The sequence below is a fragment of the Leptodactylus fuscus genome, chromosome 4 (assembly GCF_031893055.1).
Source record: "Leptodactylus fuscus isolate aLepFus1 chromosome 4, aLepFus1.hap2, whole genome shotgun sequence".
NCBI lineage: Eukaryota > Metazoa > Chordata > Amphibia > Anura > Leptodactylidae > Leptodactylus > Leptodactylus fuscus.
The window spans coordinates 74597336-74620937 of NC_134268.1; the positions used below are offsets into that span (position 1 = coordinate 74597336).

The window sequence follows — 23602 nt, forward strand, 5'->3', positions numbered from 1 at the left end:
GTATTTTTATCAATGAGTGCACATACATTGTGTCCGTTATGTATACGGTATTTATCCAATATCCCACATATCACCAGTTGAGGACTTCTCCTAGTAACCCCGCCTCCGTGTGCCGTGCTCACCTACAAGACATCACTGCGCAGCGGTCACATGACTCGGTTATTCAGCATTTGATGTATTCTCCCTTGCCTGAGCTTGCTTCTCATTGGCTGTCGGCCTGTTCCCTGGGATCTGCGCTCTGCTAGTGCTGCCTGTCTGCCTCCGGTGCTCTTGGGGCCCAGAGTAGCTTTGACCTGAGCCGCGATGTTCCTGTGCTCCAGGCTCCGGGCCGGTGTCACTAGCTCGGTGAGTAGATTGTGCACTGGAAGCGGTGACAACTAGCTGTATAGGAGGAGTGTGGTCGCGGTATAGGCCCCGGTGTGTGCACGACCTTCAGTGTCCGCACGGCCCTCACCTCTAGCTGTCACCAAGCCCGCTGCTGTGCCCTCCAGGCTGCTGCTACATGGTTAGCTCTGCAGCTACTCCGTCCTACATACAGCCAAGCTGTGGATTCACCAGGAGAAAGTGGTGACGTCTTGTATCTCTTCTGCACACATTGGGGCATGTTCACACAGGGTATCTGATTCCGCCAGCGGGAATGTTTTGTCCTTTCCTATTGTGTCTGATTTTGAATCAGTGGGCTGAAAATACCGCAGCACATCAATTACAGCGCAGATTCCCAAGGAAAACAATGGGAGGTAGTATTGCTGTATTTTCCATGCTGTGTCACAAAACGTCTGTACCACCCATCTGAATAGAGTCAGTGTTAAAATTGATACTGTAGATGGCCATCTTTTTGTAGAACACAAGGTCAGGGTATATTACACGGTTGTGTTTCAGAAAAACAAACGTAAACATGGATGATCCTCTGTTAAACAGATCTGGATGCTAAAATGTGATGTGAATGACCCCTCTGCCTGTAAATGCGCTCACTGTGATCGCCCTAAGAGGGGGACAGTTGAGTATCACTGTATAAGACTAGTTTCACACTTTCACTATTTAGTCCGATGTAGGATCAGAACAGCGGACTGCAAAACAGATGCAGACACTGTGGATCATTGACTTTAACATTAAAGGGGTTTTGCCCACAGGATAGGGGATACGTGTCATAATTCACCAGCACTGTAATAACATCACATTGTACAAGGATACAGTTTTGACATTAAAGACTTTTGTTCCCTATTGAAGCAATTGGATAAATGGGGGGGCCTGAAATGTCACCTGCATCCTTCATGGGAATCAAACTCCAGTGTGCTCAGCACTGGGTGCACCATTCACTTCTATGGGTCTTCTGGAGATTGCAGTCCTGAATGCTCCATAGAAGTGTTGGTTGGCCAGCACACTGCTGCTTCATTCACATGGAGGTTGCAGGGGAGCTTTTGATCTTCCTCATTCTCTTGCTCGCTTGGATAGGGAATAAGTGTCTGTCATGACAAAACTGTATTCTGCGGTACATTTTATATTCCCTGTACTGAATTCTGAATAGCAATAGCCTCCTGAGGTTATGCACAGACACAGCAGAATATTTCCACTGCAGAGTCTGCATGCGTGTAGAGTCTAGTGGACTCCTGATAGGTATTGCCCCTGTAGCATTTGAAAGTGGTGGAATAACTTTACTTATTCTGTAATTTACTGCGGACAATCAATATGTTATGACATAGCCTTGTAAGGTGGTTCTCCAGTTTTATATTGATGACCCCTCCTGAGAGTAGGTCATCAACATCAAATTGGTGGGGGCGCTGGGTGTCACTATATTCAACTTTTGATGGCTCCTGACAATCATGACAGCTTCTTCCCATCCTACAATTGTGTCATGGGAAGGGGCAAATTGTTTTCAGGGGCACTCCACTCCATATATCTAACTCAATATCTTGTTATAAATGTTATGAGTATGTTAATTAAAGAAAGAACCCAAATCTACTAGTGAGTGAAATTAAATGGGTTGTCCTGGACTTCAAGGGGTGGTGCTAGGATAGGAAAAACATGCTTGCCTTCTCCCAGAAACGGGGCAACACATAACCATGGGTCAGATTTATTCAGTTCATATAACTGAACAGCAGTGCAGACACAACCCATTACCCCTTTAACTGGTCCCTGCCCAGTGACTTGCTGTTACGTCAGTGATATCAAGAGAGGATGTCAGCTGTAACACACAGTGCAGATATAGAATAATGAGACATCGAAAAAAACAAAAACGGGACTAGTGTCCTTAATCCCTTCACGCAAAATCATGTACAGGTACTTGATTAAGTGTGATGGTGTGTATAGAGAGAGGGCTCAGGAGGTGAGCCCTCTCCATACATGGTGGATCCTGACTGCAGCCAGCAACTGCATCTAACAGTCGACACCACCAATCGCAGCTGTTAACACTCTAAATGCTGTGGTTAAATGCAACTGCAGCATCTAAAGTGGCTGTATTTACAACACTTCCCACCTCCCATAAGAGTGATCAAACCATCAGCTGTTCCCTAAAATAGTATCAATAAAAATATAATGTTGTCCCGTGTAAAAAGATGCCATATGCAGCGCCATACACATAATTATGAAAAGTTACAGGTGTCACAATATGGCAACACGCAATTTATTTTTTCTATTTTGCAAAGTTTTCAATTTTTTTAAGGTGTCAAAACATTATAAATGCTACATAAATTTGTTATCGCCATGATCGTACTAAACCGCAGAATACAGATAACATGTCATTTTTACCATATAGTGAATGCTGTAAAAATTAAACCCATAAAAAATTGGTGCAAATGCATTTTTTTTTCCCAATTCCAACTGGTTCTGAATTTTATTTTCCAGTTTCCCAGTACATTGCACAGGAGATTGAATGGTGCCATTGCAAAGTACAGTTTGTCCTGCAAACAATAAGCCATCATGTGACTGATGGCTTTTGGAATGTGGGTACGAAAAAACGTAAATGAAAAAATGAAAATTGGCTCAGTCCTGAAGGGGTTAAGAATCAAGCTAGGCAGCATCCTTAATGAGTGTAATATAGAAGGCCTATCTTTATCATGCAGCTATTACCGCCTCCTTCAACTCCAGATCTTTGCATCCTTCAATAGGCGCTGCTCCATTGATTCAGGTGCTTTTGAAATATTCTCTATACCACGTCTTTCCTGAGCCAGCAGTGCAGTCAGGTGACTGTCTCTAGCTGTCTGCTTCAACCCAGGGGCACCCACTGACCAATTACCATATCGGGTGCTGAAACTATTAGCATTGATTGCTCTGTAACATAGGCCTAAAAAAAAAATCAGAGGAACTGCACCTATCGAGGGATGGAAAGAATAGGAGGTGGTGACGTTTTCCAGCCGAAATCACTTTTATTCTATTCACTGAATAGGTGATAAATATTAGACTGTGCGGAACCGACCACTGAAACCCCCACTGATCACTAGAACAGGCACCCCTGTCACTGTCACATTAAGCAGGGGTTGCAATAAAGTTGTGGTTGAGCATGCACACTACTACTTTATTCAAACTCTGGGGGCATTCAAAATACGTAAAGCCAGCGTGTATCACAGCCGTACACGCCGGCATTACAGCAGGGCTGCCGAACACTTCCCATTCATTTCTATGGGAGCCGGCATGCAAGCACTCCCCATAGAAATGAATGGGCTGCTTCTTTCACTGCGAGCAGTCCCATTGAAGTGAATGGGAAGTGCTGGCGTATACGGCAAGCTCTGCTCATGCCGAGCCATACACGCCGGCACTTCCCATTCACTTCAATGGGACTGCTCGCAGTGAAAGAAGCAGCCCATTCATTTCTATGGGGAGCGCTCGCATGCCGGCTCCCATAGAAATTAATGGGAAGTGTTCGGCAGCACTGCTGTAACGCCTGCGTGTACGGCTGTGATACACGCTGGCGTTACGTAGTGTGAATGCCCCCTTATAGTGTCAGCACTTCCATTGAGTTTGGTTGGAGTAGTGGATGCATGCTCATCTGCTCCTAAGAAAGGTTCATGAAATCTGCCATCAAAGGGCCCTCATATGTAGTGTCCATGATCTGCACTTGTATCTATTATCATTGAAGGGAAGATCAAACTGAAACGCAGAAGCAAATTAGTGGGTTGCACAGAACGGATAGTGTCAGGCTATAGATTACCATAAACTGCAATTCTTTTCTGATGGACTCAGACAACTGTGGAGAACTACAAATGTCCCAGCTGTACTTTCTCAAAGATGTCAGGCTTCATGTAATAACATTTATAGCAGGGCTGAAATGTAAGGACAGAAACTTGGAGCCCCATGAAAATCTGCATGTTTGGTGCACTAGAAGGTGTGCGAATGACAGGGCTGTGGAATCAGAAAAATAAGATACTGATTCAGGCTTCAGAATAAAATTATTGTTGGTTGTATATTGTATTATTATTGATATTGTAGAATTAACTCGAATGTGTAGTTTGTCGCATATTTTACTATTATAGGACCTCAGTCACTGTCTCTCTTCCTGTATTATAGGATCTTTATTGATTCTGTCTGACCATGACGGTAAGCCATTTATGCAGGAGTTAGAAAACTAGAGGAGTTGAAGTCAGTGGTGTCAGGAGTACTGCGATAATGGTCATGTCTAGGCTCCTGTCATCCAGAAATTGTCCATGTTCCAAAAAAGTCACTATTAAAAGTATTGGCTAGTGTTCTACTTCTATGTGATATATGAAGTGATATTGCTGTGTGATAAGAAGCAGTCTTAACTTTTTTTTTTTTTGTATTGTTGCAGGTACGACGGTACTTACATAAAACGGCAAAATGCAGTGGAGCTGGAGGAGCCTCATTCGTGGTTAGTAGACATTTTGCAAATGGTGAAGGAAGAACAAGAGCTCTAATCTAGAAGAATTATCCTAAAAAACAATTGTAAAAGTTCTTATGCATATGACACAGGTGGTTTTTTTTCCCCCATAGGAGTCACATGATAGGAACAATGCTGTGTGCTTTGTTGTCAACCGTTATTAGATACCAGGGGTGCTAGCACCCGAAACTGAGATTTTTTTTAGTTGAGAGGGAGCATGCCCACAGATAGAACTACTATCTGACACTATATATTCTACTTTTGGTTTTCACTTTGGCTGTACGCCATCTTTTAATAGTATTTATTAAATATTATGTTTTAGCTAGGGAATATTCAGTGAATGGGGTATTAAGGGAACTTTCGGTCCCCTGTCCTCCAGATCACTGGGGACCTGGTGTTGTAATAGTATGCTGCCAACACAACAAGTCATTTGAAGAAACTTCTTCCCTCCTAGATATTACATGATAATAATAATAATAAATTTTATTTATATAGCGCCAACATATTCCGCAGCGCTGTACAATTTGTAGGGTTCAGATACAGACAGATACAAAACAAAGAACGTCATTTCACACAATGGGACTGAGGGCCCTGCTCACAAGAGCTTACAATCTATGAGGTAGAGAGGATGACACAATAGGTAGGAGGGGCGGCAGTGTTCAGACAATTTTGTAATAGAGGTTGCAGCCATTACACAAACAAAGCTTTATGGGCCGTCACTAGTAGTGTCCTTTAACATGTGGATAGAGCATGGACAAATATGTTAGGCTGAAAAGGCATCAAGAAGGGTATATATATAATACTCCAGCAAAGCATGACAATTCTACACTTCCAACTTTGTGGTAACAGTTTGGAGAAGGCCTTTTTTTGTGCTGGCATGAGAAATAGTAACACAGAGCACAGAGCAAGGCGTATAAAGACATGGTTGGATTAATTTGGATTGGAACAACCTGACTAGCCCTCACAGAGCCCTGCCCTCAACCCCTTCAAATGCCTGTCCAACATCTGTGTCTGACTTCACAAATTCTTATGGGTGAATGGGCAAAAATACCCACAGACACACTAAAAAATCTTCAAGTAAGCCTTCTCAGAAGAGTCTAGAGTGTTTTTAGCAAATGGAGACCAACCTCATATTAATGGCTGTGGATTTAGAATGAGATTTCCTAAAAGCTCCTGTAGTTGTCCCAGTACTTTTGTATAGTGTCTATAAGATTTAAGCTGGCTATACACAGAAGATTGTCTGCTGAAAGTGGGACTGATAATTTCAACATGCCCAGTACTTTATATTCCTGGATATAAGCCGCCACCAGTGGTTTGCAGCAGCAGCGGCTTACTCTCCTCACCCAATGGTATGGGAAATAGCTGTTGGCTGAAGGAGCTATATAGATTTTATAACCTTGGGTTGCTGCCACATGAGGTACAGAATGTGACTATAGCCACAGTCAGTGCTGTGGTTGCCAGTGCTTTTACTTCTAAATAATTGAAACCGTTATCTAGCGCTGTTGCTGTAACAGCAAAACCACACGGCCATAATGAGAGAAATCTGTAATGAATTCAATTAGAAGTGAAAACATCAGTGGCCCAGTAAAGAATATGGCAGTAGGCATGTTCAGAACCCTGTGTGGCACCGCTATTAGTTTCTATAGCATTGTCCAGTAGAGCTTAATTAGCTTGGTAAGTAATTGTATTAATTAAAGTGATGTAGCATCGCTTACAGAGTAAAACCTAGTGTACCTGACTGCTTTGATTGGACACTGTATATATACACAAATATGAATAATTCTCTTCTGGTGCTCAGATGTTTTTTCCATGTGTGTGTTACAGCACAGAGATACCCCTGAGAACAACCCAGATATTCCCTTTGACTTCACTGCAGAAAATTACAAGGTACGTGGCGTGCACTTTGGGTTATGTAACATTAGAGCACTCAGACGTTGCCTTTTATATAACACCATTAGTGGCTGCAGAGCCGGCATCTAAATTGCTTTGCTTTTCATTCTGGGCTTCGCTGACACTGGAGAGATTTATATTTTAACATTTTACTATTTCTTTTCCAGAGAATAGAGGCTATAATTGGCAACTACCCAGAAGGTCACAAAGCGGCAGCTGTAATCCCAGTGCTTGATTTGGCTCAGAGACAGAATGGATGGCTGCCTATCTCTGCAATGAACAAGGTATGATTAGCAGAATGGAGATATAATGTGCGTCAGGAGCCACTCGGCTTCTTTATACAATAAAGTCATTGTTAAAATGATTTTTTTTTCATACTGAACATGAGGTGCCTATGGGAACATGCAGCTATCTAGAGGATTTATGGAAACAAATAAGGAACTTTGTGCAATTTATGTAAGACATGTCCTGACTAGGCAGAGCTGACACACAGGACTGTGCTTGAGATGTATAATGACAAATATTCGTAGGGCTCGTTCACAGGGAGGGGGTGGATTTTGGCGCTGAATCCTCCTCAAAATCTGACCCCTCACAATAGAGGTCTATGCAGACCGCTAGCGTTCTTTTTTTCCGCTAGCGGTTTGTTCCCATTAGCAGAAAAAAGAAGCGAGCTGCCCTTTCTTCTGGCGGACTCCGTGGCTGTTTCAGCCGTGGCATCCGCCTCGTGGCAGCACCCTCCGAACTAGGCCCATTTATTTGTGCCTACTCTGGAGCGGGAAGTCACAGCAGGCGCATTTTGGTCCTATTCTGCTACGGTTCCCGCATCAAAATCAGGACCAAAATACGCCATCCCGTGCCCCATGTGAACGAGGCCTTAGGGTGCATTCACACTACGTATACGGTGACTGATTCTGAACGTTAAAACACGTTCAGAATCAACGCATATAAAGCAGATCCCATTCATTTCAATGGGAGCCGGTATACGAGCGCTCCCCATTGAAATGAATGGGCTGCTTTTTTCTCTACGAGCGCTCCCATTGAAGTGAATGGGAAGTGCTCGCGTGTACGGCTCGGAATGAGCCGAGCGCCGGGCCCCCTTCACACGGCGAGCCATACACGCAAGCGCTTCCCATTCACTTCAATGGGAGTGCTCGTAGAGAAAAAAGCAGCCCATTCATTTCAATGGGGAGCGCTCGTACGCCGGCTCCCATTGAAATTAATGTGATCTGCTTTAAATGCGCTGATTCTGAACGTGTTTTAACGTTCAGAATCAGTCACCGTATCCGTAGTGTGAATGCACCCTTAGAGAGAAAAATATTATGCAAAACAATATTGGCTATTCTTGGGGTGAAATATGTTGTTGTGTTTTAAGCTGGCCAAACTTTAGCCTGCCTAAATGTCCAATCCAAATTTTGGCCAATTCTGATGACAAATGTTAAAAAAAAAAAAAAAAAAAAAAATACTGTTTGCAATGGCCAACTTTTGTCTGTCAAAAAATCTAAGGCAATTATACCATTATTTTCTCTGTTACAAGCTCTGTACTATTCACCTAGTCTTTTTGTTTTACTAAAAAAAATTTTGTTTTGCCATAAAAGATATATATTTTTTCATTTTTTTTTTTTATGTGGCAGTGATGGAGCCTTGTCAGGGGATTTTTTATTTTATTTTTTACATTGTATCAGTTTATAGGTTCATTGGTATCATTTGGAATTGTTAAAGTAATAGTTTGGCCCATTATGAATGCAGCAATACAAATGTTATGTTATGTGTATATATACTTAAAAAAAAAAATCTCACAAATAAATTGGGCAGGGAAACAGTTTGTTTAATATTTTAAAACTTTTAACTTTTTTTCAAAATTATTTCAAATTCCCTGTGGTACATCTCGACTTGGTGGCTTGCTCACTAGTATAAGGCAATGCAGTATATTATGCCTAAGATGTAAACTATGCTAAGCAACCTATAAGGCCCAGCTTCTGGGATGGCCTAATTGGCGTAGGAAGATTGGGGGGGGGGGGGGGCGACATTGTCACTGGCTTTTACAAACCACTCAGATACAACAGCCGCTATTGATTGTGGTATCTTTTGGAATCTTGACTCTGTCTTATCACTAACTATGGCCATTACAATGGGTGCTCAACTGTCCATTAAATATACCGGATCAAAGTAACACACATGTATGACATTCTGTGGTAACTAACTCTTGTTTGCTGTATTCATGAACAAAACTACTGCTCTGTGCAGATAGAATTAGCTTGTTATAAAAACAATGGAAAGATTTGTTTTGACAGTAACTGGTGTGTTTTTTAGGTAGCCGAAGTCTTGGATATGCCTGCCATGAGAGTATATGAAGTGGCAACCTTCTATACAATGTTCAACAGGAAACCTGTAGGAAAGTACCATATTCAGATTTGTACTACAACACCTTGTATGCTTAGAGACTCTGATTCCATACTGGAGGCTATTCAAAAGAAACTTGGTATGTCCTTGTAACCAGTGTCCTTTGTGTTAACATGTATTTATGCAAACTTAACCACTACTTGCTGACTGTCCATTGATTTTATACATCCGGCGGTTGACATTTAACTCTGCAATTACGTATCTACAGTGTTGGCCAAAAGTATTGGCACCCCTGCAATTCTGTCAGATAATACTGAGTTTCTTCCAGAAAATGATTGCAAGCACAAACTCTTTGGTATTAATATCTTCATTAATTTTGCTTGCAATGAAAAAACACAAAAGAGAATGGAAAAAAAAGTCAAATCATTGATCATTTTACACAAAACTCCAAAAATGGGCTGGACAAAAGTATTGGCACCCTCAGCCTAATACTTGGTAGCACAACCTTTAGACAAAATAACTGCGAACAACCGCTTCCGGTAACCATCAATGAGTTTCTTACAATGCTCTGCTGGAATTTTAGACCATTCTTCTTTGGCAAACTGCTCCAGGTCCCTGAGATGTGAAGGGGGCCTTCTCCAAACTGCCATTTGAGATCTCTCCACAGGTGTTCTATGGGATTCATGTCTGGACTCATTGCTGGCCACTTTAGAAGTCTCCAGTGCTTTCTCTCAAACCATTTTCTAGTGCTTTTTGAAGTGTGTTTTGGGTCATTGTCCTACTGGAAGACCCAGGACCTCTGAGGGAGACCCAGCTTTCTCACACTGGGCCCTACATTATGCTGCAAAATTTGTTGGTAGTCTTCAGACTTCATAATGCCATGCACACGGTCAAGCAGTCCAGTGCCAGAGGCAGCAAAGCAACCCCAAAACATCAGGGAACCTCCGCCATGTTTGACTGTAGGGACCATGTTCTTTTCTTTGAAGGTCTCTTTTTGTTGATGCCTTTTCCCAAAAAGCTCTACTTTTGTCTCATCTGACCAGAGAACATTCTTCCAAAACGTTTTTGGCTTTCTCGCGTAAGTTTTTGCAAACTCCAGCCTGGCTTTTTTATGTCTCTGGGTAAGAAGTGGGGTCTTCCTGGGTATCCTACCATACAGTCCCTTTTCATTCAGACGCCGACGGATAGTACGGGTTGACACTGTTGTACCCACAGACTGCAGGGCAGCTTGAACTTGTTTGGATGTTAGTCGAAGTTCTTTATCCACCTTCTGCACAATCTTGCGTTGAAATCTCTTGTCAATTTTTCTTTTCCGTCCACATCTAGGGAGGTTAGCCACAGTGCCATGGGCTTTAAACTTCTTGATGACACTGCGCACGGTAGACACAGGAACATTCAGGTCTTTGGAGATGGACTTGTAGCCTTGAGATTGCTCATGCTTCCTCACAATTTTGCTTCTCAAGTCCTCAGACAGTTCTTTGGTGGTCTTTCTTTTCTCCATGCTCAATGTGGTACACACAAGGATACAGAACAGAGGTTGAGTCAACTTTAATCCATTTCAACTGGCTGCAAGTGTGACTTAGTTATTGCCACCACCTGTTAGGTGCCTCAGGTTAGTAACAGGTGCTGTTAATTACACAAATTAGAGAAGCATAACATGATTTTTCAAACAGTGCCAATACTTTTGTCCACCCCCTTTTTTATGTTTGGTGTGGAATTATATCCAATTTGGCTTTTTGACAATTCTTTTTGTGGTTTTCCATTGAAGACAAATTAAATGAAGATAATAATACCAAAGAATTGCAATAATTTTCTGGAAGAAAATGAGTATTATCTGACAGAATTGCAGGGGTGCCAATACGTTTGGCCAACACTGTATGTGTTCTTACAGCGTTAGCAGCTGCTTAAAATGATGCGGGATCTGGCTGTCAGTAACAGTCAGATTCCCCATATTGAAAGGTATGGATAGTGATAAAAATCAGTAAAAATGGCTAAATACTACCGCTGTCAGTCCCATGCAGTTTGGATCAATTCCCAGCAAACATGTTCCATCTAAACAGAGGGAAACAAGACCATGCTCTCATAATTATTTGGTATTCCAGCAGTCAGACCCATATGATCTGCCACTTATCACCTATTCTGTAGGTGGGTGATAAGATACATTCTTGCAAAAAAAAACTTTTAAATGAATAAAAATGAAACAAACATGTGAAACTCAACATTGTATGTGTAGAAACTACAGCTTGTCTTGCAAAAAAATAAATATCATTGCAATCTTCACACTGGCTACTGGAGCAGACACATTGAGCTGCTGTTTATTCTCTGCAACTCACGTGTCAGCTTTACTTTATAGACTGAGACAGTATGAGCAGAGACATCTCATTATCATTAGAGGCCAGCAATTTAGTAACAGATGGCTGCTCTGTTGTATTACACAGCTAGATCTCTGCTGCCTGAAGTGTGACCAATAAGGAACACATTTAGTGGCACTCTTTAGTAATTGGCATAATCACACAGGCCGATGTAAACTGGGGAAGGGGTACACAATCTCTACTGCAATTGCTTTTCCCTTTTCACTGTATGGTCTATTGACCCTGATTACAGATTAATTTGACCCTGTACAATCATTCCTGGCTGGCGCTTGGTATCTGCCAAAGGAATAATACTCAATAATTCCAGGAGATTTAAGTTGCCATAAAGCACACACCCTGCTGCACCTTTCAGTAGGGATTCACCTTGCTATAATATGACTACATTTTAATCACTATTGAGAGGGGGGCAGGGTGAGTTCTCTGCTAATGTATACATTTGGACTACTGTATTTCAGAGAACATGAGGGTCCCAGGTACTAAACCCTGCCAGGTTGACATTGGTGACTTATTGTAAGGATAGGCGATCAATATCATTTGCCCAGTAAATTTGGTACAGATCTTCTTATGTTTGGTGATAAGCACATACCGTATTTTTCGGACTATAAGACGCACTAGGTTTTAGAGGAGGAAAATAGGGAAAAAAAAAAATAAGGAAAAAAAATTGGTGAAATATTTAATAATATAATAATATAATATTTCACCAATGTAAATAGAACCGGGGGCTTTCGGACACAGGGATACCAAATGTGTATGTGTTTCACAGTAATGTTTTTGTTTTATATGTATTGTAGGGCTATGGGGGTGATTTGAACATATCTATCTATCTAATCTATCCTATCTATCTAATCTATCCTATCTATCTATCTATCTAATCTATCCTATCTATCCATCTCCTATCTATCTATCTATCTATCTATCTATCTATCTATCTATCTATCTATCTGTCTGTCTGTCTGTCTGTCTGTCTGTCTGTCTATCTATCTATTCTATCTAATCTCATCCATGGATGGAAAGAGACACCCTGCAGTGAAGCTATGTAAGAAGAGAAAAAGGGGCGGGCCAGACGGGTGAAGGAGGTGTGGTTTTCTAAGCAAACTTGAAAACACACCTCTTTCACCCATTTGGCTCGTCCCTCCTTCACTGCCTCTCACATCTTGCTCCGGCAATGAAGCCACACAGACAGGGAAGTAGGGGCGGGCCAGACGGGTGAAGGAGGCGTGGTTTCAAGCTTGCCGAGAAAACCACGCCTCCTCCTCCCGTTTGGCCCGCCCCTCCTTCCCTGTCTGTGTGGTTTCATTGCCGGAGCCAGATCTGAGAGGCAGTGAAGGAGGGACGAGCCAGACGGGAGAAGGAGGCGTGGTTTTCTCGGCAAGCTTGAAACCACGCTTCCTTCACCTGTCTGGCTCGCCCCTACTTCCCTGCCTCTCATATCTCGCTCCTGCAAACACGCGACACAGACAGGGAAGGAGGGGCAGAGCAGGCAGGCACCGTGCTGCTCTCCGTGCTGCTCCTCATAGACAGGACACAGACGCTGCACACGCTGCATTCGGACTATAAGACGCACACACATTTTCCTCCTATATTGGGAGGAAAAAAAGTGCGTCTTATAGTCCGAAAAATACGGTAAGTGGCTGTTCTGTTTGTATGATTTCATTGCAATGTCTGACAGCTGTCATGGTTTGTGTTCCTAGGAATACATGTTGGAGAGACCACACCTGATAAGATGTTCACGTTGACAGAAGTTGAGTGTCTTGGTGCTTGTGTAAATGCACCAATGGTGCAAATTAATGACAATTATTATGTGAGTATATCACTGCTGTGCACGTTTTTCCTCAAAAATCTATCTTCTTGTGTATAAGAATTACTCCATAAGGCCTGATTGACCCCACCAGTCACTGCATTACTTTTTGTATGTCAGTGGGAGAGTATTATCAAGAGGGACATTTTCAAGGTCTATATTAATGGAGCCTTCATGCTGTAATTTGTATCCGTTTTATCAAATGTAACCCAATGTGATAAATGTGGAGCCTGGACCTGTCACATGGAAAATGTTGCATAATCTGTAGACTCCCTTCTAGAGCAGAAGTTGTGCAGATTGATATGTAGGTTTGTGTAAAAAGAGTCGGCCTATTTATCACCCCCCATTACTGTGCATACAGAGATAGCCGTCAGTCACTGATGGGACCGCCTCTTTGACTTTTAACATAGAAAAACAGAAATTTTGAGCAATTGACATGGTACTTTTCACGTGATAGATACCTATTAAGCCTGATGTTATTTTTACTCCACTTTATACACCACAAAACTGCACCCCCCCTCCCCCACCAGAGTAAAATTGCAACACCTTTTTTATACTTGAACTCACAATTCAATACAGTATATGCATTAGTAAAGAATGCAAAGCATGTTTCAGGTTCAGTCCATAACTCAGGATGGATATGGATATTATCTATCTATCTATCTATCTATCTATCTATCTATCTATCTATCGCTACACAAGATTACTTGTAGGGCATAGCAGATTTTACCTGAGTAGGTAATACACCTGTTATGTTACTTATAACATTTGAAATGAAACATGTCAGATTGTACATGTATCGTGTTATAGCAAGCCATCAGTGAGAGATTTCATGTCTAGAGGAGAGGTTGCCCCTTAACCCCTTCACTGCCAAGGGTCTCTGGAAATTCTGCACATCCGGTAGCCAGAGCAATTTTTACAGTTTTGATATGGACAAATCAAACCTAAATTGCAACATTAAAAAAATCATCCAACCCCCCCCATACCTATATATTTTCTTAAAGTAGACATCTGCAGCATTGTCAGAATGCCACTTGGTACTGTATACGAACAGGCACCTTTATGCAATTTTGATTTAAAGTGAATGTTTTATAAAAAATAATAATAATAATAATGCAAATGTATATTAGATGTTAAAAGTGTAAACCAAACAATAAATTATATGCACCAAACCTCCTAAAAATAAGAGTTCAACATGTGCAGAGTTCATTCATATCACTAAGGCCTACACCCGCATGCACATGTGTTTTGGAAATCGCTAGAACCGGAAGGAACAAAAATCTGCTTTGAAGCTGGAAATGTTATAAAAGTATCATCCTATAAAATGTAAGGATTGCACACCGTGAAAAGCAAGTGAACCCCAAAACCCTGTATATTTTTTTGAAAGTAGGCAGTTTTTATACTGAGTGCCAGATTGGAGTCGGGAAGGAATTTTTTTTCCCCTGAAGTGAGGCAATTGGCATGAGCCTCATGAGGTTTTTTGCCTTCCCCAGATCAACACTGTAGGGAATTGTAGGGTCACAGGTTGGACTTGATGGACTGATGTCTTCATCCAACCTCATCTACTATGTAACTATGTATATAACCTGAAGATTACATATGTCTCAATAGGTTATCAATAGCCACATCCACCTCCATGCAACTTTGTGTCAAAGAAAAATAATTTTTTGAAAAAATGCACTAAAATACATTTAAAATAATAGCTTAAGGTGTAGAAAATATGTCTATATACTATACTATTTCCCACAAACCTCAACTACAACAAGAGCTCAGACTCCCAAAAATACTAATACAGGAAACAAGCAAGGTTTTGCTGTTATTCTCGAATATGTTAAAAAGCTATACTGCACCTACCAAACTGTGACACCAAAATATACCTTTTTTGAAATTGCACAGTATACTGTATACAAAACCACAACTTAATAGTTCATATATACAACCACCTTCATGCAACGTTGTGGCAAACAGAGATTACAAGCAAAAATTGCACAAAAATTCAAATTTGTCACTAAAGTACATGTTCAAGCAATCCCTTTCTGCAAACAATTTACTTTCCAAAAAACTGCAATATATGAGGAGTTCATACATACCACACATGTATATATTTACAGGGGTGGGTGTTAAAGAATCGGCAAAATCGCAGAAATGCGCCATCCCATTTTGTGCATGCAAATTAGATAGGAGTTTACATAAAAATGTTATTTTCCATCCCCCTTTAAAAAATGTTAGAAACTTAAACCTTCATCTCTAGTGATAATCGTTATTGCTATTATTTTAGTGTGTAACGGACATCACTAGAGACGTATTTTACTTTAGAAAGCTCAGGTATGGACAGGACAGGGATTGGGTGAAATGTAAACTTTATTCATGACTTTGTATGTGTTGTGTAAGTGTTTGGTGCAACTTTTTTTTGGTGCTGCGTCCTGGACAATGCTAAATGTGTTACAGCGCAAAAAAACTTGGTTATATTTAGAGGGTATTACATAAGAATACCCCACTAGTAAGGCTCAGGGGGAAATTACATTATACCTGGATGTGACAATCAGAACACGAAAGTATAGTATGCTCTATGATTGATAGAAGGGGGGATAACAGGGACAGAAATCCCTGCTACCCCCCTCCTGGGGTCACATACAGGTTAGGCACAGAGATGACAATGATTCCTCACCTCTGTGCAGCCTGCAGGGCTCCTCCTCACCCTCCCCTTCTACTATAGTTCACAAGCTTCCCGAGACAGGAGGGGAAGGGGGCACTTTAGAGTCCTGTATCTCAAGACTGGAAGGGCCTATCATAATGATTTAAGATTAATTTTAAAGATGAGAATCTCCTCTTTAAAATGATACCAAGGTCTTCATAATACCATTTACAGTTATGGAGCGAATTGCTGTTAAAAACGCTGTCGGGAATTGAGATCTTCAATGGGATCTCAATGCCGAATAGCGTTTTCAACAGTGAATCGCTCCGTAACTATAAGTGCTATTTGAAGATCTTGGTATCATTTTAATGATGAGATTCATCTTATTATAATAGGCCCTTCCAGTCTTGAGATATCGGCAATAGAATTAAGGACGTACTAGATACATCCTCTGCTACACAAGTGCCACCCTGGGAGGACATAGAGCTACGTCCTTGACAGGGAAAAGGTTGAGGAAACTGGGGGAGGGATGAGTCAGTGGGGAGTCACACCGTGCATCCCATACCTTAATGTATTTCGAGGGACAGCCTCTCTGTATACGATCTTCTCATATCGGATGGTGTTTCTGAGTAACTTCGTCCAATATAAAAATGTATTATTTATTTTTAAGTCTAATTTAATAAATCTGGTGTACATCATCTCAACAGGCCCACTTTTTAAGTATATTCCTGTACTTTTTAGCATAAATCTAATTGTAAATTTAGTAGGCATCCTATACCATTGTAAAACTTAATGTGAAAGATGCAAGTTTGTAAATGGTTAATAACTAAATCTGTAAATTGAAATATTCCTAAGAGTGCTCAACCATATTCACAGTGTATTATTTGCTAGGATGCACCTGTACTTGCCACATGAGAGAATGGCACGTTACATGCTCAGTATATGAAGTACAGGCGCTGCCCATCTTTTATTTTTCTTGGTTTTAGCAATTATTTTCCCCTCACACACATAGGATAATTTAACCATGAAACTAAACTTTATAAGCATCCCCTCCGCAGCTTGTATAATGCTGTGTATATGCTAGTCATATCCAACACCTGCTGTGGGTAATAGCCTTCTGCATGGCGTTGTCATGTCCTTATTCTGTACAGACTTATCTACAAAAATGTTTGCTTAATATATATCTATATTGAGATTGTTGCTGAGTATCTAGCTGGATAATCCACCTGCTAATCTGGCTGCAATACAGTGAGACTTTAAGGGTTTTAGATGTGCAGATGGTGTTTACACAGAGGGGGTACATATGCACGCGAGATAAAAGACTGTTCCTTCTACATGACAGTTCTGCAAGTAAATACAGCGACAATAAATCTGGTGTGGGAGAGAATCCTTAAATATATTAAAGGTATGGATCTCGTGTATATGTGATAGACGGAAACACCAGACTGCTGCATTCTGTGCCCTTGTTTTCATTGGGATGTCTCCATCTTTTCAGCCTACACTGCTTTTATAAGCTATTTCAGGCTTCTTTATGGCTGCTCTGAATTTTATTACAGACCTCCCTGCTGACCGTAACATAACAGCACAGTAGTTCAGTGGCAGCCACATAGCTTACACATCCCAATACTACTTATCTGATGATCATTCCCCTTCTCCCTACTCTCAATGTCAGCAGGTATACTGATCACAAATGCAGTCATGTTTGCTGTTCTTTTCCACTAGACATGTATGCTGTCAGTATCCCAGCCATAAAGTGTAATGCTGACAATATTAAAATGAAACTCATTCAGTGGATTGACTGTAAACACATTCTCACGAGAAAATAGGGCTTGAGCGTATCCTCCTGGGAGTCTTTTCTTCTAGTCTTTTTTTTTTTTCCCAATAGGAATAGCCACTTCTTACTGTAGGCTTCTGTGATCTTGATAAAATGTAGCTGTGACGTATTTATGAGAATACAGAAGGTTCAGGTACTACTTCTCAAGGTGTGTGCATTTACAGTGGAGTTGCCTTATGGTCTTAAATATGAGTGCCACCTGCTTACATTATAATCTATTATAGAGCGGAACTTTTATAAGATGGTTGTGCTTCCTTATAACATAGCTTGCTATTTATTCTAGTCTGTGCCATAAGCTAGCAGTTTCTTTGTAAGATAAGTTATTGAAACAGTCTGAGATCCTTAGGAAGACCAGGCCAGAAGAGGACCGGATGACATATTTTTATCTTTTGAATAAAAAACAGATTTAGGCTGAGGCCCCACATTGTGGAAACGTAGCTTTTTTTTGTTGCAGGTTTATGGAGTTAAAGCCAACAATGGCTGCAAGAATGGGAACTATACAGAAAATATTTACTCAATTCACTCCTGACTTTAGCTCACAAAAACGCAGCAACATCTGCAACAAAAAAGCTGCATTTCCGCAGTTTTAGTATCTATAATTTTTCATGCTGCATGACAAAATCTGATTTTAATGGATTTAGTGATGCAGATGTGAATATAGCATAACAAATTTTTTATAAAAAAAATATGAGCTTGGAAAACTATAAACATCCAGCCTTAAAATGTGTAGTACGTTATTTTTGCCAAGAGATGTCGCCAGTGCTGTACCTGCCTATGTATAGCTTCCTCATTGAAAAGGAAACCTGAATGTGACAAGTTCACAACATTGAGTTATCAATTATATTTTTTTTATTACTTGAGTTTTCCACCTTTATGTATATCTTAAATTGGTAGTCTAATACCTGGTTAACCAAAGTGATCAAATCAACGGATGACCCTAAAGAAGTGATGGGCGGAGTCCGAGTGGTTGCTGTGGGAATTATGGATTATTTTTTTGCAAAATAAATGGAGCAAATTTATTAAGACTGGCATATTAAATGTGTAGATTTGCATTCTAACTCAAACCAAGAAAATGGCGTGAGCTTTACTTACTCAGTCCCAAAACGCTCACATTCACAGAAAGGGCCTTGCACCCACCATGCTCCACATTATCCTCCCTCTACGTCAGTTTTCTGGCATAAAGAGAATGAAATTTACCCGTTTTGTATGAACAAAAGTGAATGTTGCCATGTTGAGGAATATATTGATGTGAGTACCTAAAAATCTTACAGGAGGATCTATTGCCAAAGGATATTGAAAATATCATTGATGACTTGAAGGCTGGGAAAGTTCCTAATCCTGGACCAAGGTAAGGGCAATGTGATTGTATTAAAACATTCCTGATTGCATTGTACAAACTACTTGCAGTCTCCTTTCAGTGGGTTAGCCTCAAAGTCTACGTAAGGTAACTTACATAGTCATCTGAAGTCTAACACGGTCATGTTGTACTACTAGTATTTTGGCAGTCGTTTTTTTTCTTACGACTTGTGAATACCCAGAACGGGCTCGTGTGCGTTTTGCCTAGGATGGCTTCATCAGGAGGTGAAACACTTCATGTTCCTTTAGTTATTCTCCCACATCGCCGATCCTCTCCATCCTTTATTTTCTTGGCTTCAGTGGTGACAATCATATATCACACAAGGCCTCTGCAGCCAGTCACTGGCCTATGTGTGATATATGTCAGGTTACTTTCAGAGAATATATAGATATGGGGATACAACACGATTTGATTTTATAATTTGGGCTCTATGTATTTATCAACTGTTTCTGGTGGTAAAAAAAATTAATAATAATTTAAATATTTAAGACGTAAGCAGATGGATATATTCCTGGTTCTATATAAATTGAAGCATAAGGTTTAGATAATGTTTTTTTTTTTCCCCTTCCTCCAGAAATGGCAGATTCTCGTGTGAGCCCGCTGGAGAACTAACCTCTCTGACTGAACCCCCACCAGGACCTGGCTTTGGGGTTAGGGCGGATCTCTGAATTTTGTGATTAGTAAATGTATCTATTTGCGAAACTGAACATTAATAAAACTATGTCATTATCCGTCATGTGGTCAGTTTGTTGTGTATATATGTGTTATCTTGTCAGGTGAATAAATACTAGAGGACACAATTTGGATGAGCTGGTCTTAACAATAAAATTTGACGATACTTATTTTGGACTTATTAGATCCCCCTTATTAAAATGGCAGAAATAAGGAGGCTTCTTTACCCACTTCCAGGTTGTGAGAAAGGTGTTGTATGTGGACATTGCTCAGATATACAGGGACAATAAAGGTAAGTAGTTATATACAGCAAACAGAACCAAGAAAAACAGCCAATAAATGCAGAAAATATTACTTTATTCATTTTAAATGTGCAGTTTATATTTCCACCATAATAAACTTGAAGTTAGCCCTGGTATTGGAACTAAGGAGAGGACAGTCACTTGTTATATTCTGCATCAGAACGCATGAAGTCATACAATGCCACATTACAGATATTTATTTCCCTGGAAGCAATATTCTGTAATTCTCAAGAACATGCATCAGCCTTAAAGTTTTCTGAGTTTTGGTTGTTAATGACTTAACCTGAGGATTGGTGGAGGACGAACACTGAGCATTTCCACCAATAAGCTGTTCTCATCAGTCACTGGGCCACAACTAACAACGGATGGAGCCAGAAGCAAAGCTTGCGTCGCAATTACTTCTGCTTCATGTGAATAGGCGCAGAGCTGCACTACCTCAGCACAGCCATGACACAGAAAGGATCTGTGTCCTGCTCTGTTTTAGGTTTACTACAGTGTCAACAGCCAATCAGTAGGGGTGCTGGGTGTTGGAATCCTTAAGGCTGAGGCCCCATGTGTCAGAAAAGCTGCTATTTCTTGCAGATTTAGCTGTTTTTTTGTTTTGTTTTTTAACCAAAGTGAGGAGGAGGGGATTGAGCAGAAGGGAGAAGTATAAGCACTTTTATATTTCTCATTTCTTTTGAAGGCACTCCTGAGTTTGGCTCAAAAAATGCAGCAAAATCTATAACAAAAAAAAAAAAGGCAACTTTTTTGCAACATGGGGCCTCAGACTAAAGGGGTTTTGTCATCTTTTCAGCTGTAACAAGGACAAACAAGTTCTGTATACTACCAATACTGCATCAAACACAATAGTACTAGTTGAAGTCTACATTACTGTTCTCATGTTTATCCCAGCTTGTTGTTTTCCTCCTCTTTCTATAAACTTATGTGGACGTCTATGCAGAATTTGATAAGATTTGTAAACCTACAAACCTGTCCCCCACACAATAAAGATGCCTCTCCGTGTACTGCACTCATGTAGAATCCCCATATCTTCTCAGTTGTGCTGCTCCTTACTGCTGTGTCTGAATACTAAATGGCACAGCAGCAGCCTCTGTCTGGGCTCCAGCAGGAAGTGTCTGCAGGAGGTCAAGCACCAATCAGCTGCTGAGTTACATGCAAGCAGTCAGTGAGGCAGGGAAATCCCCGCAGGCCCCATTCCTTCCTCCCACACACTGCAGAGCCACTGGCTGTACCCCAGAGAAGCTGCACATCTATTGCTAAAATAGCTTTTACAAAAGCTGCTACTACTCAAAACTGAGAAACTAAAATCTCCTTCAGGTTAGGGACCCACAATGCGAAAACACAGTTTGGGGCACATATTATTAAAAAATAAATAATTTATACACTAGATGTTCAAGTCAAAAATTCCTTAACAAATCTGCTGCATCTGAGCTTATTCTTGTAATAACAAAGGTCTTATCACCGAAGGTCAATCCACAGAAAAGGAAGAGAATTGGTTCTATCCTGTCAAAGGATTGGTGACTGTAAATGACTGACCAATCTTACCGATACTGGACATAAATGTGTGAAAATCCAGTTTGTTCACACTACCACTTTTTTCCAGATTGTAAACTATAAGGCCTTATTTACACGCACACTTTATTCTGCTTTTTTTTTTTTTTTAATATAAAGGTCACAAACGCTGCTTCAGGCCTTATGCACATGACCAAGTGTTTGAGGGTCTTCCAAGGTGGACGGAGGATCTAACGTTCTGCCCTTTCCAATATGACAGAATAAAATCACCCCACTGAAGTAAATTGAGGATGGAAGGGGCTCAGATGTCACCCAAATGCATTTAGTTACAAGAAAAATTTTCATTTGATATGCAGCAAACTGTGGTAGAAAATCTCTACATGTGTGTATACTCCCAAAAGTTTACGAGCAAAATATTTCAAGTTTACATGACAAAGCATCTCCTTTTTGACACTTTTGTGCACAGTTCTCAAAACACATCACACTCTGGATAGGTCATTTCCCCCCCCCCCCCCATAGGACTTCAAAAATGGAAGAAAATAGCAGCAACCAAATAAAGTTCCAGAAAACCAGGGCTGTGGAATTGGGATGCAGAACTCCTTTTTCCTCTAATTCAGGAAAAAAACAAAACATGACTGAATTCCTATCATGTGATTTACATTAAAGTCAGTGGGAATGGACACAGATGGAGCTACAATGGACATGAATAGCAGTAGAGTAAACGTAGCCTAATAAGTAAATATACAAGAAACTACGCATCTAATTTTGCAATATAAAAAAAACTGTATAATATTGAACAATTTCAAACATTCTAGTTATTTCTACTTAAACTACTGGTATGTTCAGATTTGCATCTGTGTGTCCAACGTTGATCATCTGACGAATCAGAACAATGGTCAAACAAACGTCTAAAACGGTGGATACCAATGGTACCTGACAGATCTCACTGACTATAATGGGGCCCATTGGGTGTCCGTTCTTATAAACTAAAACGGTCAGATGTAAAAGTCAGACTTGCAGCAATTTTTCATCCAAATTTTGACTGTCACTGTGATGGGAGACTTTGACACAGATGTGAACTTAGTCTTACCACCTATAGGATAGGGAGTAAGGATCGGTTCACATTAGCATTTGGCTTCCGTCCAGAAGGAGTCTGTATGAGGACCCCTCCAAACGGAATACCAACGCAACTGCAAGCACTGTGCAGTTAAGCACATGGACCCCATAGACTATAATGGGCTCCGTGTGCTTGCCGAGATTCGTGCGGGCAGTGCACAGCAAGCACACGGACCCCTTTATAGTCTATGGGGTCCATGTGCTTAACTGCACAGTGCTTGCATTTGTGTTGGTATTCTGTTCGGGGAGGGGGGGTCCTCATGCAGACTCCTTCCAGACGGAAGCCAAACACTAATGTGAACCAGACATAACTCAGAGACTGGTGGGGTCGCACTGCATAGAGCTCTCATGAGAGCATGTGTGGGTGAAGGAGCCCTAAGGCTTGATTCACACACAGGGTTTTGGGGTTTGTTTGTTTTTTTAAGTCAAAGTTGCAACCAGATGTCATCGTCTACAGCCAGTGATGTGAAAGTCTTGAAATTAAAACGCAGCATGATCTGGGGATGGTGTTCTGTACAGGAAAATTTTGAGTTTTTTTAATTACAAATGATTAAAAACACTGGATGGATTGTTTCTGTGTCAAGGAGCCCAAAGAGGGTTTAGGAAACTCCGATGTACTAAAATGCAGACAGTCATACGTATAAAATTGCTTTTTCCTGCTCCTGTTTTCATTCGCCCCTTCTATCACAAATGAATAAAGGCGACCATACCCCATGCCTCATTTCAGATTCCAGCTGATGCCAGTCACTGTTCCCTCATGAGTCACCTGACTATTCCTAGAGCTGGAAGGGAAACCACACACAGTATTTTCATTGATTTGTAAAGCTCCTTTATGAGTAACGGGTTTTCCTTTGCTGTGACCAAGACATGCTGTACTGGCACAGGCTAGTAGTCAGGAAGCCTTTCCTGTGTGCTGAATATAGCATCATGACTAGAAGAGGTG

At 40.8% G+C, this 23602-nt stretch overlaps 2 protein-coding genes across 2 annotated transcripts in view; both read left to right on the plus strand.

The window, feature by feature from the left end:
* The window catches only part of ANKRD12 (ankyrin repeat domain 12), a 110206-nt gene that overhangs the window by 2022 nt on the left and 84582 nt on the right, over nt 1-23602 (plus strand). The window lies entirely within an intron of this gene.
* Nucleotides 199-19790, plus strand: NDUFV2 (NADH:ubiquinone oxidoreductase core subunit V2). Its single transcript, XM_075272157.1, has 8 exons — nt 199-345; nt 4760-4819; nt 6653-6715; nt 6886-7002; nt 9029-9197; nt 13122-13231; nt 18969-19045; nt 19629-19790. The coding sequence occupies exons 1-8, from the start codon at nt 304-306 to the stop codon at nt 19720-19722; spliced, it is 732 nt and encodes a 243-aa protein (XP_075128258.1). The 5' UTR covers nt 199-303; the 3' UTR covers nt 19723-19790.

Excerpts from the sequence above, each read along its gene's own strand:
- NDUFV2 (XM_075272157.1), top strand. The coding sequence starts at position 304 with ATGTTCCTGTGCTCCAGGCTCCGGGCCGGTGTCACTAGCTCG. Across the intron at positions 346-4,759 it reads GGGCCGGTGTCACTAGCTCG|GTACGACGGTACTTACATAA; the intron begins GTGAGTAGATTG and ends GTATTGTTGCAG. Across the intron at positions 6,716-6,885 it reads TCACTGCAGAAAATTACAAG|AGAATAGAGGCTATAATTGG; the intron begins GTACGTGGCGTG and ends TTTCTTTTCCAG.